This window comes from Saccostrea echinata, unplaced genomic scaffold, assembly GCF_033153115.1.
Source record: "Saccostrea echinata isolate AGI-Se365-2 ecotype Australia unplaced genomic scaffold, CSIRO_AGI_Sech_v1 ptg000064l, whole genome shotgun sequence".
NCBI classification, from domain to species: Eukaryota; Metazoa; Mollusca; class Bivalvia; order Ostreida; family Ostreidae; genus Saccostrea; species Saccostrea echinata.
In genome coordinates, this window is record NW_026889813.1 from 5,281,808 (window position 1) to 5,301,624 (window position 19,817).

General features: G+C 33.0%; 1 protein-coding gene across 1 annotated transcript; it reads right to left on the reverse strand.

The window, feature by feature from the left end:
- Nucleotides 1-2,361: 2,361 nt before the first annotated feature.
- Nucleotides 2,362-18,304, reverse strand: LOC133175831 (kinetochore protein NDC80 homolog). Its single transcript, XM_061310960.1, has 16 exons — nt 18,227-18,304; nt 16,925-17,174; nt 16,599-16,710; nt 15,904-15,990; nt 13,889-14,074; nt 12,847-12,930; nt 12,415-12,508; nt 11,328-11,434; nt 11,070-11,214; nt 10,705-10,910; nt 10,067-10,207; nt 9,216-9,305; nt 6,739-6,831; nt 6,153-6,283; nt 5,356-5,458; nt 2,362-3,626 (listed from the first exon to the last, which is right to left on the reverse strand). Exons 2-16 carry the CDS (start codon nt 17,167-17,169, stop codon nt 3,516-3,518), a joined length of 1,935 nt encoding a protein of 644 aa, XP_061166944.1. The 5' UTR covers nt 17,170-17,174; nt 18,227-18,304; the 3' UTR covers nt 2,362-3,515.
- Between the last annotated feature and the right edge of the window lie 1,513 nt (nt 18,305-19,817).

Sequence of the window (19,817 nt, forward strand, 5' to 3'; positions counted from 1 at the left end):
CGTAACTCCCAATGATTTAAAGAAGACCCCTTTTGTTGAAAAAATCTTATCTTGCATTAAATGGTTTCCTGGTGATTTCTAGTTGTCTTTGGGGTTTTGCAATGAAATTTTTATACCTTTGGCCAATATGTCATAAAAAGACTCCTACTGATTTTGAGGTCAAGGACCAAGGTCAAAAAATTTTATATTGCATACATAATTTTCTGATGTTAACTTTAGTTCTCTGTAACCTTTTGCAATGAAACTTATGGTCAGGAATATCTTTTACATAAAAAAGACCTCTATTTACTTTAAGGCCAAGAGCTAAGAAGTCAAGGTTGACAATTTTATTTCTTTCCCCATCTGCATATTTTTTCTGTGTTTCTTCTAGCTCTTTTTTTTCTAAAGTGTGGGACACAAATCTCTAAATTAGCTTGTTTCCTACTGTGTTTACCTACATTAATATGTCAACTTTTCTCAACATGAGAAAATACTCAAATACATGTATTACATCTTGTCATAAAAAAATACTGATGTTTCTGGTATTTTCTAATAAGTCAAACACAGAGTTTTGGACTAAGATGTAACCCCCCCCCCCCACACACATACAAACTCATATGTGAGGGTATATTTTTTACAAGATCAACAAGAGGCCCATGGGCCACAATGCTTACCTGAGTAACTTTGGCCTTGCTGTTTTTCACCAGACTTTCCCCCATGTAATACCTATTGTGGCCCCATCCTATCCCCAGGGGTCATGATTTTAACAATTTGTAATCTACACTATTCCAGGATGCTTCCACATGAATTTCAGTATTTCTGGCCCGTTGGTTCTTGAAAATGATTTTTCGTATATATTTCAATGTAAAAATTAAATTCCCTATTGTGCCCCCCCTCCCCTTACCCCCTGAGGTCATGATTTTAACAATTTAGAATCTACACAATCCCAGGATGCTTCAACAAAAGTTTCAGCTTTTCTGGCCCGGTAGTTCTTGAGAAAAAGATTTTTTCTATATATTTCAATGTAAAACTTGGATTCCCTATTGTGACCCCCCTCCCTTACCCCCAGGGGTCATGATTTTGACAATTCAGAATTTCCACTACCCCAGGATGTTTCCACATAAGTTTCAGCTTTTCTGGCCCAGTGGTTCTTGAGATTTTTTCTATATATTTCAATGAAAAACTTGGATTCCCTATTGTGGCCCTGCCCTACACCTGAAGGTCATGATTTTAACAATTTAGAATCTACACTACCCCAGGATGTTTCCACATAAGTTTCAGCTTTTCTGGCCCAGTGGTTCTTGAGAAGAAGATTTCTAAATATTTTTTCTATATATTTCAATGAAAAACTTGGATTCCCTATTGTGGCCCCGCCCTACCCCCAGGGGTCATGATTTGAACAATTTAGAATCTACACTACCCCAGGATGCTTCCACATAAGTTTCAGCTTTTCTGGCTCAGTGGTTCTTGAGAAGAAGATTTTTTAATGACCCCACCCTATTTTTGCCTTTTCTTGATTATCTCCCCTTGTAAGGAGGCTTGGCCCTTGATTTAAACAATTTAGCTTCTTCTTCACCTATGAATGCTTTGTATCAACTTTGGTTAAAATTGGCCTTGTGGTTCTTGAGAAGAAGTTGAAAATGTGAAAAGTTTACAGACGGACGGACAGCTGGATGGACGGACGATGGACAACGGGTGATCAGAAAAGCTCACTTGAGCTTTCAGCTCAGGTGAGCTAAAAAAGCCTAGCAAAGAAAATTTAACTGTCAACCCAGAAACACAATTTTTTTTTTGGCTTTTTTGGCTTAATTAATGTAGGCTTTAGAATTGGAGTTTTTTGCTAACCACTGCTCCAAGTGGAGTTTACCTACAATTACAGCATTTCTTGCATTAAGCAAGTTCACTTTGCTGGAGAGAAAATTGTAATCAGTAATTTGTAATCACTGCATTTCCTATATATGTCCAAAGGCTTTCAAATAACATCCTTAAAGACTTTAATAAAGTTGTTTTTTAAATACAATGATTTCATATTTAGAGCACAGAACAAACTAACAATGGGTTTTTTAGCTTTTGTTTATGCAATAACTAATGATCAAAAACAGAGGAACCCGTGTATTTCCTACCGACCGACCAAACACAATGTACATATACAACTAATGAAGTACAAAGTTTGTATACGACAAAACTTAAATACATTTTAACATTTGTCAAAGATCATCAATTGTTAAAATGAGAAAATCACTTACATGTATATTGATCACAAATGAATACATACAATGCTATTATGGATTCTGATATCTGAAAAAGGTCCTGTGACAAATAGAAAAATATTAAACAGAAAATCAATGAACAAACTGCCAGATTTACTGTACATATGGTACATGTATATAATTAAAATGTAGCTCTAGTGCTTTAAATAGGTCTATTTATTACCTAATAAACAATTTATACATTCTAAATAACAAAGCACTATCAATTTTTAAAATATTGCAAAACTTTAAAAGAAAAAAGTAGCAGCTACTTCAGTTCATAAATCAGTATGCTCAATAATTCTCATTTAAAAGTCTAGTGACAAGACATACACATAAAAACATCATGCAGATATACATGTTAACAGTATGAAATATGCTTGAAATACAGGTAAAAGGTCAAGCTAAAAGTTAAAGAGCTAGGAGTTTCAAAAGGTCACGTGACAAACATTTTATACAAAAGCCCCATCATTGTAATTAAAAATATAGACAGCAATTTGATTTTGCATGAATTCAAAGACACAGAACATTACTACCAATATTTCATTAGGATATTATAACAAGCAGTAGGCTTACTAAAATCCACAACTTCTGATCAATCAAAGATAGTGGATACATTTAAAGGGACATATCAAAGTTTCTTGTCGGATTTTTACTGGAAATTTTTATGCAATGATTTCACAAAAATACTTTTTGTAAAAATAAATCAAAAAGAAATAAAAGTCAATTAAATACAAATGAATTCTTGAATCAAACATTTCTTTTAAAGAAACTTGGATCTGAAATACCCTTTTAAAATCAAATGAACCTGAATATATTTATTCTTAATCAATAATTTTAAGGTTTGTGTACATGATTTTATCCTTGCACGTACAAATACCATCAGACATAAATGAGTAGACAATAACACTAACGAGTGAAAACATTCGACCACAGCATCCATCCAATATACTGCATTTCAGAATTACCGATTTTCTACAGTCTGCCAAAAATTTACCACTGATGTGAATTCACAAAATTTAGAAACTGTAAATTAATATACAGCATTTTAACCCAAATTTGCAGAAATATATTGATGAAAAGATTTCCAAATTTACTGCAAGGACATGATTCAAGTCAGGTTCCTAAATCTTAACGGTCAAAAGATAACAAGTGTGACAAGGACACAGGAACAGATGAACAGCTAGAGCTATAGAATAATCCTTCCATCTCTTCTGAACAATCTGTTTTTTGGCATCAATCTTTGATTAATTTGTTTTCATTTCTTCTGACTGATTCAGTCTTTCTTCACTTCCTGTTTCCTCCCTTGACTTCTTCACTTCCTGTTTCATCCCTTTGTGATTTTTCAGTCTCTTTCAATTTCTCCTCCAGTCTCTCTGTCATATGATCTAGAACTCCCTAAAGCCAGGAAAATATGTCAAATATAAGAAATGTATAACAAAACAAGAGGCCCATGGGCCACAACGCTCACCTGAATAACTTTGGCCCTGCTGTTCTTCACCAGATGATCTTTTTGTAATACCTATTGTGGCCCCGCCCTACCCACAGGGATCATGATTTTAACAGTTTAAAATCTACACTACCCTAGGATGTTTCCATATAAGTTTCAGCTTTACTGGCCAAGAGGTTCTTGAGGAGAAAATTTTTAAAGATTTTTCCTATATATTTCAATGTAAAACTTGGATTCCCTATTGTGGCCCCGCCCTACACCCAGGGGTCAAGATTTGAATTCTTTAGAATTTATGCTGCCCCAGGATGCTTCTACAAAAGTCTTCGCTTTTCTGACCAAGTGGTTCTTGAGAAGAAGATTTTTTTTTCTATATATTTCAATATAAAAATTGGATTTCCTATTGTGGCCGCGCCCTGCCCCCAGGGGTCATGATTTTAACAATTTAGAATCTACACTACCCAAGGATGCTTCCACATAAGTTTCAGCTTTTCTGGCCTAATGGTTCTTGAGAAGAAGATTTTTAAAGATTTTTTTCTATATATTTCAATGTAAAACTTGGATTCCCTATTGTGGCCCCGCCCTTCCCCCGGGGGGTCATGATTTTTACAATTTAGAATCTACACTACCCCAGGATGCTTTCACATAAGTTTCAGCTTTTCTGGCCCAGTGGTTCTTGAGAAGAAGATTTTTAAAGATTTTTTTCTATATATTTCAATGTAAAACTTGGATTCCCTCTTGTGGCCCTGCCCTACCCCCGGGGGTCATGATTTGAACAATTTAAAATCTACACTACCCCAGGATGCTTCCACATAAGTTTCAGCTTTTCTGGCCCAGTGGTTCTTGAGAAGAAGATTTTTAAAGATTTTTCCTATATATTTCTATGTAAAACATTGATTCCACATTGTGGCCCGGCCCTACCCCCGGGGGTCATGATTTGAACAATTTAGAATCTACACTACCCCAGGATGCTTCCATATAAGTTTCAGCTTTACTGGCCCTGTGGTTCTTGAGAAGAAGATTTTTTAATGACCCCACCCTATTTTTGTCTTCTCTTGATTATCTCCCCTTGTGAGGGGACTTGGCCCTTCATTTTAACAATTTAAATTCCCCTTCACCCAAGGATGCTTTGTACCAAGTTTGGTCAAAATTGGCCCAGTGGTTCTTGAGAAGAAGTCAAAAATGTGAAAAGTTTACAGACGGACGGACAGACAGCTAGACAGACAGACGGACGGATGGACGACGGACAAAATGTGATCAGAAAAAGGATGCCAATGTATCTACTGTAAGGTTGAAAACAATGGTTCAGCAGCAAGCAGAAAAACTTATTAAAATTTGAAATATTTTATTTTGTTGCAAAATACCCTTTTTCCATATCTCATGGACTTTTTTGTTTGCTAGTTTTTGTGAATATAAAACCATTTTGCTATGGATGCCATCACTGTACTTGAAAGTGTAAACTTGATAATTTTAAACTATTGTAAACAAAAGCTAGATTGATTCTCATAATTCTTAGTCATTCAAAGTTGCTTCAAAGAGGATACATTAATTCTATCCATTCACAGCTATTGAAAACCCATGAATAAAAAGCCCCCAATTCACATCATCTTAAACCCCATTTTCTTTTCACTACTAATACAAAGAATGAAATCACTTTAAGGATTTAACATATTGAATTACCTCAATTCTCTCTTTGTGGTCAATCATCTTGGACAAGGCATTTTTCAAGAAGGTTTCATACAATTGTCCATCATATTCCATTGATCTTATTTTGCTCTCCACACTGGAACATATAACAATATGGCTATTTTATTCCATACAATTTACATTCATGAACATCTGAAGTTCAGAATCTAGGATACTGACAAAACGAAAACCAAGGATAGGTAAATGTCAATCTACAGTCCCAGATGTGTTATGACTTTGAGTCTCAACTATGTCTCAGTTCAATAAATACAATAAATGTTGAAATTTTCTTCTGTCCTACAGAGAGTTTACTGAACTAAAGTATCAAATCCTTATGAAAAATACTGTAACCTTATTTTGTGAACTTGTTTTTTAGACAGTTGTGTATATATGATTGTTAAAGTTTTAAAATCCTACAGAATTGCTTCATATACATGTTAAAAAAAAAAAAAAAAAAAAAAAAAAAAATTATCTCTAGTTATTACATGTGTGAGGAAAAAAAATACTATTGCACATTATGATCATCCTACACTAGTGAATTGATTTTATGCTTTGCATTATTCATGTTATGAAAATAATTCATAAACAGGAATGCAGTATAAGGATGATAATATCACTATAACAAACTAAAGAATGTGGTTCATTTGATATGGATTTGGCAGCAATGAAAAGTTCATTGATATTTTAAGCCCACCAAAATGTCTGCTTGACTGGACAATTTACCACTGAAAAATTCATTCATACGATTCCTGCAGAGTAGAAGTTAAATACCGCATCTTCTTTGTTCTAACCTTTTCTGAGTGTCTCTCAATTCTTTCTGTCCATCGGCTAATGTTTTATTTGAGGAGAATTTCATCTGAGATAACTCCTTTTCCAGACTCTCCTTTTCTTCTTGTAGTTTTTGGAACTCTTTTTGGTGTACCTACATTGCAATGTAAAACAAATAATTTCAAAAAACCTTTATTTGGATTTTAATTTCTGTGGTACATGTCCTTTTTTTCTTGTCACTTGGTCTTGGCATTTCCACCTTAGACTTTCAAAATTTTTTTTTCAGTATTTCCTAGTCATCTGATCTTGGCCCTATGAGTACATTGCTATCTTAGACTTTTACAGTATTTCAATATTTTTATATACTGTAGCATAATTAACATCTGAAAGATCTTTGTTCTAATATATCATTTGTTTAATACAAATTCATTATATTTTTGAGGCAAATAACTGTCAATATACAAACACTCTGATTGAAAAAATACTAATATTAACAAATATGACGTAAATTATGTAAAATAAGTAATTATACACATGGATTTCTGCAATTATCACTTACATGCACATCATACACATGCATGTACATGTAAGTACATTTCTATAACTGACCTGCTTTTTGAACTCGATGTCTTCTTCTAATCGCTTTAACTGGCTCTCTTTTAATTTCTGTTCATTTTCTAAATCCAAACAATCAGCAACACACTACAAATTAAACGTATTATAAGCTTTAAATAATTCTCTTTTTGGTGAGTGATGCTTCTCACAAAATCACCCAGTAATAAATTCTTTGCATATAACTAGGAATCTTCAGTGTGGTCTTCTTATAAGCCTAGCAAATCACATTGACAAATTGCAGGGATTTATCAGCCTATTTTGGGAAATGTCATTTTTGGGAAATTGGGAAAAAATTATTGGCTATTTGATGAAATTGGGAAAAATTAAAAATGTTGCTTAAATCATGTATTCAGGTGTTATTCATTTAACATTTCAGCATGAACTTTAATTTGGGTTATCAAACAGACAATTAAATATGATCCAACTTCATCATACAAGAATTATGAATAATAGACTAATAAAAGAAAATGGACTTCAATGAGTAAAAAGTATGTATACAACTTAGGGTAGTACATGTGTACAGTGGCTGCAACGTTATTGTTGACAACTTACACGAACGATCACGTTACACGAACGATTCCGCACGATTAACGCACGATAAAACCTGTTACACGAACGATCCCTCACGCACACGATTCTACACGTTACACGATCTTACACGATTGCTAACGCAAACGCACGATTCTTCACGCAAAATAGTTCAAATTCTTTAGGAATGTATATTTTCAAAACGAAATAAGCCTTGATATTTATTTTAGATTTCAAATAACTATTGATATTATTTCATCGACTTTGAAAAATAATAGAAAAAATAGAAATGGATATTTCTGAAACGAAATACATTAGATAACAAATAATTATTTACGTAATTCTCCGACTTAAGAAAACTTTTTTCCCCTTCTATCAGAAGATGTACATGTAGGTGGACCGTGAGTTTTGATTGAATTAGATTTCATAATATGCAGAAAGGTATAAGTCTGAAAAAAATTGGCATAAAAATGAATTAAATTATAAGTTTAATCCATGTTTCCATTTGTGAATCTCTAAAATCAACAATTATTTTACAAATCATTTATTTGCAGAAATTATAAAAATAGTTAAAAGTAAGCTCCAGAGATAAACACTGATAAACGAAACCCCGACAATCATGTCGTGTACATGTACATTCGCGGACTAAATATTTATGTAAGCGTAGAGAATTGTTTATTTATTTATTTGTAAAAAATATTTATTTTTGATTTATTGATTTTAAAAATATCTTGACCATAATTAGCAGTAAACATAATTAACATCAAAGAAAAAATCCTTAAACATCTAAGTACGGTTTATCACAAAAAGTCACGCGATTTGACGAGAACACAATATTGTACGACTTGCTATATTGCTTATTTCCAAGCGATAATTAGTTCGTTCTGCTTTCAATTATGTAAATCGCGTTTCATTCATTTTATTTGGATTGAAAAAAATTAAGATAAGCGAAATGCTTGTATAATAAATAATATTCCGATAAAAACTTACAAAACGAAATTTACACGTTTCTTAACGCACGATCACGCACGATTAAAACCGCAAACGATTGAGTCTGATACACGCACGATCTCGCACGTTACACGAACGATCACGCACGTTACACGAACGATTCTACACGATTGGTTTGTCAACAATAACGTTGCAGCCACTGTATATGAGATTCCGATTTAGGTCATTATAGAATCTGTTTCTGGAGATTATAAACCTCCTGCAAAAACTATATTAAGTACACAAGTTCTCAAAGTCCTCTTTTAAGAAGTATTAATGCATTGAAATATATTTTTCTATCTGAAATAATGCCTACAGTCCTTACCATTCACTTGTAGATGAGTAGGTGGAAATAACTTAATAAATCTATATAATTACACAATATCACCGTTTTCAGAAAAACGGAGGAAATTCGGATTAAAAGTTGGCAATGTTTTTACAGTGTTTTTAAACATGCGTTATGACTGTAGCTTTGCTAAACGAGTTAAATAGATGAAAATTACAGACAATCTGACAATTTTACTTTGTATTTTTCCAAGATAATTAAATATAAAAGCATTGTTCACCAATTGGGAAAAAATGCTGCCAAATTGGGAAAAACTGAACTCATTTTCAATTGGGAATGGGGCCGAATTTCGGCCCCTGAGAAGGTACTGATAAATCCCTGAATTGGATGGCTCGAAACATGAAACTGTATTAGTAGTTAAGATGAAAGTTGAGTTTGTACTCAGACAGACAAAGAACATTGTGTCTTTTTTTTAACCAGATGAAAACTGCATGTAGAAGCAATGACTACCTAACATTATCATTCTGTCCACCATTATATCTATTAGGTACAAAGGACAATGATTATTTTCAGAATTAAACATTGTTTGAGTTGCAAAGTAAGCAGATTTTTTTTTATAAAACACAATCATAGCCTTCAATACTATAAAATCTGTGAAGTATTTTACCTGATCATAGATGTCCTTTTCACCCATCAGCTCCTTTGACTTCTCATGCATCCTTTCAGCCCACTGTTCTTTCAAGGAATGCAGAGCAGGCTATAAATAGAGGCATCTATCAGTTGAGCACAGAAAGAAAGGTTCCACACATTAAACACCCATACTTTCTCATTGAAGTTTACCATTCTTCAAAATATGGATAAAACAGATCTTTGATACTGAATATACTGAAGTGTGCTAGCTTATTAACCTAATGAGATTGGAAGAAGTATAAAATGTTGAAATTGAGACCTGGTCATTATAAGGCCAGGAAAGACAAATAATTTTGAAATCTTAGTGCTAATGTGTGAATAAATTCATTTACATCCTATCTAGCCTGTCACACAAGATTTGATTGGTAAGCAAGCCGGTTGTAAATTTCTGTACACCTGGCTGGAGCCTGGGGTAAATAATGTGATGTCAAAATGCACAGATTCTCTATCACAAAAACTAAATAACATGACGTCACGATGCCTTGTTGCTCGTTGTACATGTAAATCTTATTGATAGTTTGAAACATCATTCATTGGACTTTGGTTTACAAAGAATTTATTTAGTTACATAGAAAATAATAAATTTGTTATCCAGGTCCAATGAAGGGTGTACAGAGATTTACATCCTGAGGCCAAAGGCAGAAGGGTGTATAGAATACAGCCTAGCATAAATTCCTGTACACCATTGATTGGACCAGGATATCTAATAAAATATAGTCTCTGTTTCTTGAAATTTAACACAAATTTGGATAAATCATGAAAGATAGGACAAAATTTTGGAAATAATAGGAATTTTTTCAAAGACCTATCTAGCATTCAGTTTGATACCTTGACAACTTCAGTGAATTTATCCCGAGCACTGTAAGAGGGAGATAACTCATAGTCCACACCACAAGCATATTGTGCTGTAGATGGCAGAAGCTTTAACCGCTGGGCCAAATCATTGTACTGATTACAAGAGGATTCCACCTACAATAAAAACAAACACAGCAACTGATTTACTCTCATCTAAAGTAGCTTCAAATGATCAATTTGCACACAGTGCCTACGTGTACATGGGAGATTAATTTTCTTTGATTTTGTGATATGAAGAGACCCACAAATTCACACCCCCTACAAAGATTAAAATTTTGTAATACAGTATAGTGGTTTGCCTTTCCCCTCAAACCAGTAACTTGTCCTTAAACCATGAAAATGTGACCCCTCAAAAATAAGTAATTTTACAGTATAACACCTCAAATAAAAGCAAGCCCACTTGCTACACAGTAAAGATAAATCCAAATTAAAAATATCAGGGACATCTTTTAAAGTTAAACATTTCATTTTAAATGTGCCCATGGCCCATAGGCATAGATCTAATATACCATAGAAATAAAAAAGTAAAGAACTTCTTTAATCCCCTCAAACTCAACAAATATAAGTAATCCCTTGACTGCTATCTTGTTTCAAATCATTCAATAACTGACCATTTCTAACATTTTAGATGCCTTCATCTCCTCTGACCAGATCTCCTGGTCAATGTTGGCCACTCTGACCTCCACGTCATCAATCTGACGTAGCATGTCCTTCCTGTTGATCTTAATTCGTTCTATATCTTCGGGACTGAATTCCTGGGACTCAAAGATTAACTGCTTCTCTTGATTTTTGGCCTTGATGTTATTCAAATCAGCAACTGCAAAAAACCCCAGCTATCTATGTTTTTACTGGCATTTTAAACACAAAAGAAATGAGCAGATTTCACTGGGATAAAAACAGTATTCATTGATAATTTGCATTTTACAAAAATGAAAAAAGCTTTAAGAAAGAAAGAAAGAGAAGGCGATATCAATACCAAGAGTTTCTAACTCTTCATCCAAACTCTGTATGTTCTTTTCCTGGCTTTCTACATAATCATCTAGTTCACTCAGGTATTTGACCATTTTCTCATCGTTTTCTTTTGCATTGACCTCCTCTTCTCGCATTCTTTTGAGTTTTTCCTGTAATAATATGTTCTTGCTGTACAGTATTCTGTATCTGATCAAATATTTGAAAGAGAGAGAGAGAGCAATTCAGAAAATTAAATTCTCCTGCAAATTACTTGTAACTATACCTGAGACTCTAGGATTTCTTGTTCCAGACTTTCTAACTCTTTTTCCAATCGCTTATTCTCATCATCTAAGTTTTCTAGGCCACCACTTATGCCATAAAGTTTTTGATCTGAGATTAAAAAAAATAAAATCTTCAGTCCCCTAAAAGTGATATATATAGTGTTAGGTGCCATTGTATATATTCTGTAAACTGCAGGTAATCTTGATTTATCCTTGAGATTTGTGGCTGCCTTTCATTTGTCTTGAAAAAAAGTTAAAAATAAGAAAAGTTAACAGATAAAAGACACATGGATGAACAGACAACAAATAAACTTTGATAATAATTACTCATTTAAGCCTTTGGCTCAGGTGAGCTAAACAGCTGATGTATGTATGGCCAGATTACAAAGCATTGGCTGATAAAATCATGATTGATTTTGTCACTGCATGACTGACTGCTCAAATAGAAAGCAAGTTCAGTAGTGTGCATCCTTAGATGTACCATCCAAGCAAGTTTGGTCATTATAGGGCTTATAGTTATTTGGAAATGAGACCTGCTCCAAAAACTTTAACCTGCTCCAAAAACATTAACCTGGTCATTCTTTAGCTGAAATTGCAGCATCTGAAACACACTAGAAGCATCCTCCATGCATCTCTGACTAATATAGGCCATAGAAGTACTTGAAAAGAAAACTGCTCCAAAAACCTTAACCTGGGACGCCAACACCGACGCTGAGGGTATTACATAAGCTCCCCCAACTTCGTTGAGGTGAGCTAAAAATGCAATACAGATAAACTTTGGTATCTTAAACATCAATATACAGTATCTAATATCATGGATATGTTGAAGTGTGTTGCAAATTCCAACCACTTTTTGCTAAAAATGCAATACAGATAAACTTTGGTATCTTAAACATCAATATACAGTATCTAATATCATGGATATGTTGAAGTGTGTTGCAAATTCCATCCACTTTTTCTTTTTGTATTTTAACCGAAACCAATATCTAAAATTCTCAGGTATCTGAAAGGTTTTCTCAGCCCCGTTTGAGATAACAAGGTTTTACTATATACTTTCAGGAATTGGGAAAATACAATGAAATTTCTTACTTAGATGATTAGAAAGATGTTCGTCATAATCTTCAAATGTATCATACCCCTCCATGTAGGCAGCATATGTTTTCTCAACATAATCAAACAAAATCTAAAGACAAAAGAGTTAAGTCAGTGAAACTTTGGTTCACATTACACAAGTTATGGAATAAATCCTGTTTAATTAAACAGCGTCTGAATTCAATTTCTGTCTCTTAAACTTTATTTGATAATTTTTCTCTCTCTTCATCTTGAACATGGATTTCTTTGCAATTTAATAATTATTATATGCAAATAAATGATGCCCTTTTCATTCCATAAGAGGAAAAATTAACTTACAAGAAAATTATAAAAATTATTCAAGTGTAAACGATACATTATAAATGCAAAATGGAAAGATAATCATGTAAAATGTAGATGAAATAAAGGGTCAAGTCTAAATGTATAAACCTGTGATTCTGGTAAGGAATCAAACTCGTCTTCATTTGGTGGGAAGAGGTAACTATCAATGGACATTCCAACCTGCATACCAAACTGAAAACAAATCACAAAATAAATATCAGTCTATAGTTTGTATCATAGAATGGAGCAAATAGCTCACCTACTGCAAGTCATTGTTTCTCTTTTTAACAAATTAATACACTTCAGTGTGTAGATCAATGAAATCCTTTACTGTAGTCTGACACCAGATTAAAGGCCTTTATGAAATTAACAGTATATTAAGGGTTAAAGTCAATTTTATATACTCTGACATTCTATCTAATTCTGTTTAAAACTTTTCCTGATATATGGCCCACCACCGTGCTTTGAACAATCTTGAAACTGCATAATGTACATGTATATGCACATGTAGGTTAAGGCTGCTCTTTCTAACATGTGCAAAAAAAATATACAGTAAAACTCATTTAGTAAATACAGATATTGGGAATTTACGGATATAGCGTCGTTTTTTGTAATTCCTGGCCAAATTCATAACAATTCCTTGTAAAATTTTATGGATATAACAAGCTTGGATATAGCAAATTTATGATTATATCAAACTGATTTTGCATCCCCTAGAAGTTAAAAATAACAAAATTTACATCTTTTATAGCGAATTTTCAAAGATCTAAATTTTTAAAATATTGAACTGACATAAATTTTGTAAGGTTTTGTATTTGAAACTCAATCCATCCAAAAACTTTTGATCTCTAAGGTAAATTTTGTATTTTATACGTCCTGAAATACATTTCGTAGTCATACTTGAATGAAAAAATCTTCATTGTGCATTTGCTATGTATTCTTTATGAAATTCGTTAAACAGATATAATGAATTACGAATATAGCAAAGTAAATTCCCAGGTCCCCTAAAACCGAATTCGCTAAAACCGAATTTTACTTTATTTATATATAAATGCATGGTTTTAGATTCAGATTTTTTAAAATCAGTTAAAGCTTCTCTTCCAAAAAATTTACTTGTACATCCATTTCAAGAGGAAAATAACTGTGATACCTTAATTAAGTCCACCATCCACACAAGAGCTGCCAGGATCGTGGGCCAAGTGTGAGGTGAACCAAGAGCAAACATGGCCGTCTTGGAGATCATAAAAGGATAGCCTAGTTCCTTGAAGATTTTTGGAATTTCTTCCTCTGGTTTTTTCCCTATCCTGTATCTTGGTGTTAACATACTGTAGAGGAACTAAATAATATTGCTTGTATTAGTTGAACTTCACTTGTGAGTTAATTGAATTCAGAAAGTTTTTCTTAGGGCATCTATCTTCAATTGATACCGGTAATTTTATGTGCCAGCTTACAACAGGGGAAAAAAAAAATAAAAGAAAATTCAAGCATACTTTTGTAAGAGGAACTCAGGATAATATTGTGAATGATTTTTATTCTTATATTCAAATCAATTTAATTTCACTACCATGTAAGTTATCTTAAATTATTTATATGATACATATATAAAAGTGTATATTAACATTATTTAGTATTTAAAAGTTTAAAAGATATATGACTGCAGTATTGTTTTTTCTTAAATTCTTTGTCTCGATTTCACCTTTGTATAATACACTGATACATGTAGTTGTATTTGCTAATATATCTGGATCCCATCAAACAGTCTCAAATTCATTTTCTCATTCACAATAGCTGGCAACAAATGTAAGATTTACAGAGAAATAAACACTAAATAAATCTGAAAAGTACATGTTATGATGTAGGTAGACTGCTTTTAAAATGTACATGTAGACTGTAGATGATTGTGAAAGTGTAATGTGCAGATAAAATACATAATTATGTAGTTTACCATTACTTTATCATACTGATCACCAGCTTAGGAAATGTAAAATAAAATGTAAAAAGCCACAAAATAAGAATGCAGTGTAATACATGTATTATTATATTTTACTGTAATAGGGTGAGTTAACCATGCATCAGACACATACCTTGCTTCGGACAACTTTAAGCAATAAACTTTCTTTAAACCTGAATGTTCCTGTGTTTTAACTTGTTTCTGTCTTGAAGCTGAAGATTTAAACTTTTTATTGATGCCAATTTTTTTTATTGTGTTGTGATTAAAATAACCCGAGAATGGCCTTGAAGTTACGTCATATTTTACATCATCAAAGGGGAGTTACCAGAATTTTATGATTTTGCAACATTTTAGAGTTGTCGTTCTTTTAATTAGACTTCAATGGAACGAGTCGGACTTAGGTGAAATTTGTCAATGATTGGTAATTTTACAGAACTTTTAAAGAAATTTCACTACAATGTTTGTATATTTTTTTTTAGAGTTGATTTTTACTAGTATTTTCATTTCACTGTACATCGGACACAAATTAACCATGCACTGGACACTTTCCAATGCATGGGTAATCACTTCCATTTTCATATTAATCCCAACTGACAGCTGTTTTTTGTGGAAACAGAAAATAAAAACTCTAAACTTTCAGGGAAAATACAAGTTATCGATATACATGTATGACGTTTACAATTAGACTCAATTTATTTCTACAAACCAGAGTATAATAACCCATGAGACAAAGGTGCGAATTGACGTATAATTAGCATTTTAAAGCCTTTCTAAGGCAATGTAAGGCAACTAAAATCTCTCCACATTTGTGCAGTGATATCGTCTATTAAATTTAAGTTGAAGGTTAATCTTTAAATAAAAGATAAAAGTATTTCCATATCAATAATTTTAAAGCACCGTGATAAAGGTAGGAATTTTTTCCGGTTCAAATACTGTTTGTCTGATGCATGGAAATATTGTCCGATCCATGGTGAATTCTGAGTCATATGAAAAAATTCCGTTTTTAGTTATATTTTCTCAATAAATAGCATACAATTGTGTCTCAAATTCATATTTTAATCACATACTAAATGTTAAGTTCTATTTTGATAGTATTTTGTCGATAGCAATATCGCTAGACCTTGTTGAAGTACAAGGGTGTCTGATGCATGGTAAATTCACCCTATATTGATAAACAAAATAGTAGTAACACCAAAAATAAGAAGAAAAAATACCTCAAATATATGAAAGAAATCTTTTCTTGGAGGAGCTTTGAGAATCTCTGGAGATAATTTGTGAGGATATCCTTTTTCTGATAAAAACTGAAATAAATCAATTGATATAAATTACAGGATTGTCCCTAAAAATTGAAATAAAGGCACATTTAAAAAGGAGAAGGGGATCTGGGATTCCTCCCCTTATGAGGAATTTAGGAAGAATACCAAAATAACCAGGGATTACATCATTATAGGGGGAAAATTCCCTGGTCCCTGGGTCTTAGAGACAACCCTAAATAATCACTGTTTCAATTATCAATGCACATTATGACACATATTTATAAGAAATCTATCAATACTTACTATGATAGTACACCCAATTTTCCCACTGATATGTTATATACTGTAGATTCCTAAATATACGCGAGGAATAAAATATGGCGTATTTACGCGAGAAGCATCACTCGCGAAATAAAATTACTCGCTTTTATTTTCATAGTGCTTTAATGTATGTAAAATCTCTAGATAAATCAACGATTCGCGAATTTTTGTTCTCGCAATTTGACGCCCTTGGGCCATTTCGCGATATTAAGTACTCGCGTAAAATAAGGAATCTACGGTATTTCTTTAAAAAACATTGGCAACGGGAACTGACTTCAAGACATGTAGCTTTGCTTGAATTTTGATCATTATATTTTAACACAATACATTACCTCTACTAGCTTTGCAACACATTTGGCTTGAAAGTTTCTGTCAGAAATTTTCCTGGGATCTTTTGGTATGCCATTCACCATTGGAACCCCCATGTGACTGCTTCTCCTCATCCTACAGAGATGTTCAGCGAAATTCATTCCCTTTAGCCTTATACATAGTATTGATTTTAAAAGTATAAATTGGTTTCCTTTCCAATGCACCAAGCATCAACAAACATATCATGTATCAATCTTATTTAAAAGTCAAGATAACAAGTTAAAACTTAATAAAAATATTAAAATATTTTCTTAAATCAGTCATTTTGAAATTAAAAATTAGGAGGTACCCTTTGTTAGGGGTCTTGGTTGGCCGATCACCAGTAGAACTTCCACTATATCCATATCCAGTGAGCTTAGTTTTCTTAGAGGAGGTTGTGATCTTTGAGTTATCCTCATTTCTCACCCTTAGTGGACCAGCACCTCCCACAGAAGGGCGTCCACCTACAGAGGACCTGGAGGCAGAGGATGTTCGCTTGCTAGCACTGCTATAGTGAGAGGTGGACGATCGTCCCAGAGAGGAGGACCTCCGCATGACAGCTGGAATATACAAGAGTTAAGGTTCCTGTTCATGGTCTCTCTCTACTGTGACTTGATTTGAACCTCTGCTCTCCAATCAAACTGTTATACCATAAGCATGATCTATATTTTTTTTTTACACAGACAGTGTGATCCATCTGTGACATAATCCAAATATGCAGAAACTGGTCTTAAAATCTGCATAAAATGGAAACTTTATTACTTTACAGATGATATATTCCGAAAAACACATTAATTCATATCATGACACAGGTCCATTGCAATCAGTACATATAGCTACGTAGCTAGAATTACCTACCGTAGCTCTATTTAGCTATTTCAATGCAGCTTTTCATAATTTCGCTTTTTATTTTAAAAAGACAAAAAAATCGCAAGTACATTACTACTAATATTTATACTAGGGATTTTTAAAAAAGCAATTCAAAGCAGAGTGCTGTGTCTGAACACTTTTAAACAATAGATGTATTTTCATTGTTTGAGTGACTGTACACCACTCTGTGTGCAATGAGGCATGGATAAGTATGATTACTTCACATTGCCAATCAATTATCATGTTAACCAGAACTGGTTAATTTCATTCAAGAAGTAACTGTTAGGTTACAAATTAACTCTCGTATATGGCCCCAAAACTTTAAGAACTTTGACTGCAATTGCGCAGAAAAAGACACATTTTCAAGGGTGACTTTTTCATGAACTGTTTTCAGATGATTGTAAAGTTGAAAGTTAACTCTGCATGAAAGTGCGATTTTCTGCACATCCCGAGAAAAATGCTAATTTAAGAAATGTTTGATCTGGTAGATAAAGAAAGCTACTCCAGGAAGGTGAAAAAGCTATGTAGGTAATCCAAGCTACACCTAGTGATTGTACCAGACCAGATGACATGTACGTAAAAAAAAAAATCAATGAAAAATATTTTTGGGGATTGTCATAAAATTGATACAGTTTGTCTATTTTGATTTTAACTTTTTTTCCTCATGAGCTAGGAGGAAAATATTAAAAAAAAAATGGTACAGTATTTAATAAGCAGATGTTAACTGACCAAATGTACATACCACCGTATTTGTTTACAAATTCATACACATTTCCGCTTTCGCGCCTCTTTCAAATACGCATGCGCATAGTTATGAACAAAAGTGGAATAAAAACGTTTACATGATTTCCGTATTGATCAATAATACAGCACACTCTCATTCTAGCTGCCCTCTCCATTTTTTTTTGGGGGGGGGGGGGGGAGACCCGAAAATATCAGATTAAAAAACCGGAGAGGGCTACATTATTGCAGCTATCTCATTCCGGAAAATGCTAGTACACCCAAAACCAATAAAAAATAAAGGTGCATATGTTGAGGAAATTTAACGACATAAAAATTAAGATCCTTATATACTTTAACAAAATTGTTGTGAAAATGAAGCTTTGCCTTAATATATGTACTTTCGTAATGCATATGTAAGTTTCGAAAGTCATTTCAAGTTAAGCAGCTGTTAAGTATGGTGAATTTTTTTTCTTTGAATGTTTAAAGTAGGACAACATTTTATCATTTTTTTCGCTAATGTAACACTTGTTACCTTGTCGTAATAGTCATAATTTTTAATGAAAATTCCATTACTCCAAGCGTTTAGTACATGAAGGGTCTGTAATTTGGTGATGACTTGATGATAGATCCTGAGAAAATAAATCAGACCGTTCAACTTAATTATTAAATGTATCATTAGTGTCTCTAAAGTTTGTTTTTTTTTTTATTTTATTTTTGCAAGACACGATCGAGGGTTACATTCTTTAAATGGTGGACAGAAATTTCGCATTTAACTGTTTAAGAGTAAATCATAGTATACGTATATTTTACCCAATTTGATTTTCTTCACCAAAAGCAATTATTAAACATTGCAACAATATAACAAAACAGACTTTATCGGTAAACAAGTACAGTCAATGTACACAGTCACATGTGTTTTTGGCGACAACTTCAAGCGCTTAAATTGGCATCAAATTTTTAATGATGTCAAAAAAGATGACATTTAAAAGATTTTATTCAAATTAGACATCATAATTTCGAAATTATGAAAACAAATTCCACACACACACACACACACCCTCTCTCTCTCTCTCACACACACACACATACACACACCGTAATATGCTATTAATGATTAAATATATTCCATTGAATAATATATAAAAACTTAAGTAACGTGGCGACAGTATCATATTTTTCAAATTGACTAACTTGAAGGTTGCTGAGAAACTTCATCTTCGACCTAGACAGAAAAGTGTTTGTGCCCAAGAAGCTGGCACAGGTACTAAATGAAAACACAAAATATTCAAGTTTAACAGCTTCATTAACTTTTATAGAACCTGGCGACATCAATTGCACGCTTTCATTGATTTTGATTGAATCAAACAAAAATCAACACAAATATATTGATCAAAATAGTTAGGAATTTCGGTACAAAAAATAAAATGATTCTGGATGTGTACTCTATTTCGATTGATTATCCGGAAGCCCCGATTTAAAAAGAAAGTCCTCCTCTTTGAGACCTTTGACATAGTGGAAAATTTAAACCTCATTGACGAAGTGTCACAGTCATTAATTTAATTTAGGCCATTCCAAGTTTTTTTTTTCTGTTTAGCGTCCACCCATCATTC

Bases quoted from the DNA above. Each gene is read 5' to 3' on its own strand.
- LOC133175831 (XM_061310960.1), bottom strand. From the start codon at position 17,169: ATGCGGAGGTCCTCCTCTCTGGGACGATCGTCCACCTCTCACTATAGC. The intron at 14,075-15,903 runs GTATTTTTTCTT...AATATTATTTAG, and splicing joins ATTTCTTTCATATATTTGAG to TTCCTCTACAGTATGTTAAC. The intron at 10,208-10,704 runs GTCAGTTATTGA...TTTTTATTGTAG, and splicing joins CATCTAAAATGTTAGAAATG to GTGGAATCCTCTTGTAATCA.